The sequence below is a fragment of the Rhamphochromis longiceps genome, linkage group LG7 (assembly GCF_057381845.1).
Source record: "Rhamphochromis longiceps isolate RC_006_pf linkage group LG7, R_longiceps_female_GT1.1, whole genome shotgun sequence".
NCBI lineage: Eukaryota > Metazoa > Chordata > Actinopteri > Cichliformes > Cichlidae > Rhamphochromis > Rhamphochromis longiceps.
This window is the reverse complement of record NC_140563.1, coordinates 46,198,598-46,204,561: the sequence shown is the minus strand read 5'-3', so window position 1 is coordinate 46,204,561 and position 5,964 is coordinate 46,198,598. Positions and strand designations below refer to the sequence as shown.

The following is a 5,964-nucleotide window of genomic DNA, read 5'->3' as shown; positions in this document are numbered from 1 at the left end:
TTCATTTCCGAACTATTTTTGTTAAGTGTTTGAGACATGTAGGAGGATTAAGGCTATCACTGACCTAACCATCAAAAATATACTTGGAATTTTGTTTTTCTCGATTAATCTGAGTAAACTGTATGGCTATTTGCCAATCTCTGTGTCTCTATTCCATTTGTTTCATGAGAGGAAAAATGGGATTGTACATGTGTAACAAAGGACTGTTAATATTCTAAATTTAGGCATTTATATTGTAATGTTTATTGTAATACTCATGTTATTAATTAAAAGTTATTTATGTGTATTAGCAAAGACCAGTAAGCGATCCTACATTCAATACAACTCTGCTTTGCAGTGTTCCTTTTTGCATTGCGATGTTGAATGAAAATGAAAATAAATTATGTGCATAATTTCTCATTTCTGCTTTTCTTTTTATTTTCCAGACTGAAGTTTATGCCGTGTTCTGTTTTATCAGTGTGCACCTGTTAGATTAAACACCTCCCACTAGTCAGACAGATTTTTTTCCCGAATGCTTAAACAGTGATTATTGAAGCCGTCTTTCTGAAAGCATTCACACTATGACACTAATTTGTTTACCAAGCATGCCGAAACTGAATGCTCATTGTCTGCTTTGCACTCAGTTTGCAATTTTGCGACACTCTTTTCTACAGAACTTTGAACACAGCAGCACTCCAGGCGACGCTTATAATCTGCCTCAAGATATCATTACATATGATGGGAATGACATTTGGCTTTGGTTTTCCTTGAGGAAAGCTAGGAGAATAATTTAAGCAAAAAAAGAGTGCCTATAGTTTCAAAGATAGTGTCAAAGACATCAAAGATTATTTAAACAAGCCCATTAATAGCTGTATTAGACAGGTAACAGATGAAAGTAATATATAATATAGACATTAGTCTTTAAAATATCTCATAAACCAGCCTACATACAAACAGTATTTTGAATTTTTTCACATGTGTTCCGGAGCAGGGCTAATTCACAAAACTACTCCGCTGTGGATACAAAAATCAAATAAAACCATGCACAAAAAGGATTATGATTTCATCACCCTTGTAAAAATGTTTAATCTTATTTAAAAGGGCAAATCAAAATTGAGACATTTTGTGAAGATTGCAAACCATAAAATGCTGATACTTTTTATTTAATATTAATAACAATAATCGAATTTATATATAGGTGCCTTTCACCACACTCAAGGACACCTTACAAGGACTTCAAGAACAAAATCACAGCACAGATAAAATAACAGTAGGAAGACACAATAAAAATAACTGTCAATACATCAGTCAATTTGTAATCTATTACCTGCATTTAGTGGGTCACAGTCATGTTGAGATCAGTCTCAACATCAGGCAGGAAGTGGGGATAAAAACTCTCAAAGGCAAAAACTGAAGTCATTTCCAGTATATTTTAATTTTAATTCGTTTTGCAAGTGCAGTCAAAGTCAAATTCCACTTTTCTCTTACTTCTGCAATACGTACAGAATGTACAACGAATTGAAATGTTTCACGCAACCCAGGGGGTAAAGCTTGAATAAATAAATACAAGACATCTATGAGATTATAATAAGTATCAAGTATAAATATGGGTTGCGTCAGTTATATGAAAGCCTATGTGCTATATGTAAAATTCAATTTGTGGTTAAAAAATATGCAAAACCACCCAAATCACACGGAAGATTATTTGATTTCAAAATGGAACATTCTGCTCTGATTTTACAACTTTTTTTGGCCTAAATTCACTGCATGTAAATGAGAATATCAGTGGACTAAATGTCATAAGATCCTTGTGCAGAGAGAGAGGGCAGCCCATGCTTTAGCGATCTCCAAACATGCACAGCACATTGGTCAGCACAGCCCTGCCCTCAGAACCTAACCACCAGCTCAACAAGGGCAAAGCTGTTTTCCCTTTGTCCCCAACTGCAACCTGTTGGCCTTTAACAGAGAAACCTCTGGAACAAGGTGTTTTCTCCAAAGGCTCTCATCTTCCTTTCTGATGTCTACTCTTTGGAATTAAGCATTTCCTCCATTCAGCCATGATCACTTCACTTTTCTCCAACCTTGGGTTTATCTACTTGCTTCTGGTGATCATTCATCTGAGCTTGAGCAGTCCTATCAACCCCGCTGAGAACCATCACAGGGCATCACTTGGTAGTGTTGTGGTTGATAATCCACTGGTTGATGCACGGGACTTTCTAAGCCAGTTTCTGTCTACGCTGAACCTCACAAAGCTGAGGCCCCAGACCCGGCAAATTGCTGCTCACAAAGAGCCGCCAGAGTACATGCTTGAGCTGTACAACCGATTTGCTAATGACCGGACTGCTGTGCCATCAGCCAACATTGTGCGCAGCTTCAATAATGAAGGTACAAGCTTCTAAATATTACCACTTACATTTTTTCTTTCTGCACACTCTTGTCACGTTTAATGTTGTGTTCAGGAATTTAAATTATTCAACAGTTTGACTTATGGAGGAGAAAGTGATGTACTGTAAATGCTAATTATCATTGTTTTATTTCATCCTGACAGTTTATGAGTGAGAGTGCCTTAAGTCTGATCACGCACATTCATACAAAAAGTTTGAAGCACGCTTTTTCATCCTTTAATTTCAGATTCATCCCCCTACGGTATAACACCCAGGGGTATAAGGATATATCCCTTGCTGTTTAATATCTCCTTGCCTCACCACGAACGAATAACATTAGCTGAACTTCGACTTTTCACTTTGGTCTGGAAGGCCCAAAGACCATCTGCTGGCTTTGATTGCAAGGTGACAATTTACAAAATACATGAGGGAGTTGTTTGGACTAAAGAGGTGGGGAAAGAAGGAAGAAGGAGGGGTAAAGAGGAGGTGTTGGAGATGAAGGATCTGGAGGAACTGGTGACAAAGCATATCCATGCAAAAGATAATAGCTGGGTGTCATTTGAACTGACGCATGTGGTTACACTCTGGCGGAAGTCAGGGTGTGCAACTCACAGACTCGAGGTTCATCTTGCATGTATGGGGTCAGAGGATGAAGGGGCCACACAAGAGGCCACAGAGGAGGCAGAAACCTTGGTGGACATTGACAGGAGCTTGGACGGGAAACAAAATACAATAATGATTGTGTTCTCAGATGATCAGAGCAGAGACCGCAAACAGGACAAACAAGAGCTCATCCAAATGATTAACCACGAGAATGACCTTCCTGAGAACATGGGCAGGGGCCAAGAACCCTTCTGGGAGCATGTTAATCACAAGAACAGCCATGCTAAACAGGACGAGCTAAACCAGCAGTCTCTCATGCGGCCGCGGTCCAACCTTATCTATGACGCACCTCCTCGAATCCGTCGCAATGTTAAGAGCGAGTCATGCAAAAGAACACCTCTCTTTGTGGATTTTAAAGACATTGGCTGGGATTCATGGATCATCCAACCTCTGGGCTACGAAGCGTACAAGTGCAATGGCGTATGCAACCCGCCTATGACTTCTGAGGTCTCCCCCACCAAACATGCCATAGTGCAGACGCTGCTGAGTATAAAGAATCCAGATAGAGCACCGCGTGCCTGCTGTGTACCCACAAAGTTGGAGCCAATCTCACTACTTTATCACGATAATGGTGCGATTACTTTCAACCACAAGTATGAAGGAATGGTGGTGGCAGAGTGTGGCTGCAGATAGTCCTCAGAGTATTACTTATTACTAAGACTGTGTTGTGATGGATCTAAAAGTCATCATCTTAGAAACATCTCTATCTATCTATCTATCTATCTATCTATCTATCTATCTATCTATCTATCTATCTATCTATCTATCTATCTATCTATCTATCTATCTATCTATCTATCTATCTATCTATCTATCTATCTATCTATCTATCTATCTATCTATCTATCTATCTATCTATCTATCTATCTATCTATCTATCTATCTATCTATCTATCTATCTAAGATCTTATGCATTGGTGTGTAAAAAGCACAGGTCAGGACTTAGTTGTAAATTAGAAATGAACACATGATGTAAATTTGCAATTGTATAAAGATAAATCAATAATCCTTATATTAATGTAGACTATAAGCCTTTCGATATAATGCTGCAAATCATTAACCACAAACATCTATTAGTCAAAACAAGAGAGAGGAAATGATTGTCTGACAGCAAATATCTGAAAATCAAAGTATAAATGTTGTTCCCGTCTCATGCCACATCATGAGGAGTGAGCCAAAAAGCTAAATAATGCAGACAACAGCAATAACCTTCTGAATATTTTGGGATTCTTAGAGAAATTAAACAAAAAACTTCCTTTGTAAGTCTCCACATTTTCTTCAATATCTATATTTATTTCAATAATTTATACATATTTTATGCACTACATAAACTGTAATGCGTATTTTTTTAAATTATGAAAAGCCTTATGTGTTATTTGAATAGCAATCCTGCTGAAATGCTTTATATTGAGATATTCAGCCACAAATTTCTAAATGACATAATTTACTTCTTTGCCCTGTGGCATGTTGGAGCCAGCCAGATGATTTAAAGACTGACATTTTTTCTCCTATTTGCTTGCCATACTTGCAGAAAATGTATTTTCGATGGCTTTTGACCAGGAGAGGACTTTACGGTATGTTGGAGCTCTTCGGGGGCTTCTTGTCTGAAAAATGTTATTTCTCTTGCTTAATCTTGCAGTCGACTGCTGTGAAATCATGCTTTATACCAACCATTCATATCTTGCTTTTTGGCTTTCGACATAAATGCTAATACGGTTGGGAAAAAATAAATAAAATATCTGAAAACAAATATGTTCACTGAGCAGTTTTTGAGCTTGTGCAACATATTTCATTGTCAGGTAATCACCGCACTCCCCATCAGTCAGCCGTAATCCCCGTCCCTCTAGCGCCACATGCCTGGCGGGCCTCACTCTGCCTGCTTCCATACCAGAGTGATAAAGAGGTGTCAGAGCCTGGAGTCTTGTAGGCCATCACTCAGGATGAGACGCCACTCCAAGTGGTAGCATTTGTGAGAAGGTGGTGTCAGATTCCTGGTCTCGAGCGCCAGCTTGTCCTAATGACAATTCTGCCATCAGGTTCCCTGCTGCCCTCTGAACCCTCCCACTTCCCTTTTTTGACACTGGCATGCTTACACTCTTATCAAGGCCAAGGCAACGGTACAAATGGAAAAAATACATGTCACATCATCACCTAGCTTTTGCTGTTAACAGTCGGAAGTAGATAACAATAATGGAATAACACTGTGGAACTTAATAGGATCCTCACGCAATGAACAGATTTACATGGGCCAAGTGTGCAGGGCAGAGATACGGACCGGCAGTGAATGGATTAATTTATCATTGTGGAACTTACAGTATTTAAAATGGATGTGAGAAATATTTTATTTTACAGTTTTTCTCAGTCGCTTTGGTGCTTTTCTCACATCACTATTAACATTTGCACAGCAGTTAGTGTAGTTCTCAAAACAATTAGTGCAAACTGCAAAACCTAGTGGATAACCTGCAAAAGCAGGTCACTTGCTCAAAATCGATGATCCATTCCTCAAAAGCAAGTATTCATGTCAATGAAACTGTCAGTGTCATCAAAATGAGAAGTCTTGACACCATCTTGATGAACAAGATAATCAAATGGCTTTGTCATGTTTTCATTAGGACAGTGTACAGTAGTCTCTCAGTGTCTTCCAATGCAAAAAAAGGTCAGAACTCGGTGACACTACCTAAAAATGCTCAAGAGAGCACTATACATTTTTTGCACAGCCATGTACAGTAAAATATACAGTAAAGTTAGACATTCCTGTAGTTATGGAAGTAAGTGAGTACAAGACACTGAATACGTATGTTTCACATTTTTACTGTGTAGGATTTTTGTAATTCTACAACATTGTGCAAAAGAAAAATACTCTACAGTCACGTATTTAGAAAAAACGTGAGAAACACCCTTTTGGTAGAGCTGTGCACAAATGTGAACAATATAACAG

General features: G+C 38.4%; 1 protein-coding gene across 2 annotated transcripts; it reads left to right on the top strand.

Moving 5' to 3' along the window:
* Nucleotides 1-1,973: 1,973 nt before the first annotated feature.
* LOC146666083 (bone morphogenetic protein 10-like) lies at nt 1,974-3,689 on the top strand. Of its 2 annotated transcripts, XM_085411294.1 has the most exons (3): nt 1,998-2,364; nt 2,611-3,227; nt 3,264-3,689. In XM_085411294.1, exons 1-3 carry the CDS (start codon nt 2,037-2,039, stop codon nt 3,657-3,659), a joined length of 1,341 nt encoding a protein of 446 aa, XP_085267420.1. In that variant the 5' UTR covers nt 1,998-2,036; the 3' UTR covers nt 3,660-3,689. The 2 variants fall into 2 exon arrangements, with proteins under 2 accessions (XP_085267421.1, XP_085267420.1); XM_085411295.1 differs by having other exon boundaries at nt 1,974-2,364; nt 2,611-3,689.
* Nucleotides 3,690-5,964: the final 2,275 nt, after the last annotated feature.

What these genes read in the sequence shown, in the direction of transcription:
- LOC146666083 (XM_085411295.1), top strand. Translation starts at nt 2,037, where the DNA reads ATGATCACTTCACTTTTCTCCAACCTTGGGTTTATCTACTTGCTTCTG. An exon ending in GCGCAGCTTCAATAATGAAG is followed by an intron (nt 2,365 to 2,610) that starts GTACAAGCTTCT and finishes CTTTAATTTCAG; the next exon opens with ATTCATCCCCCTACGGTATA.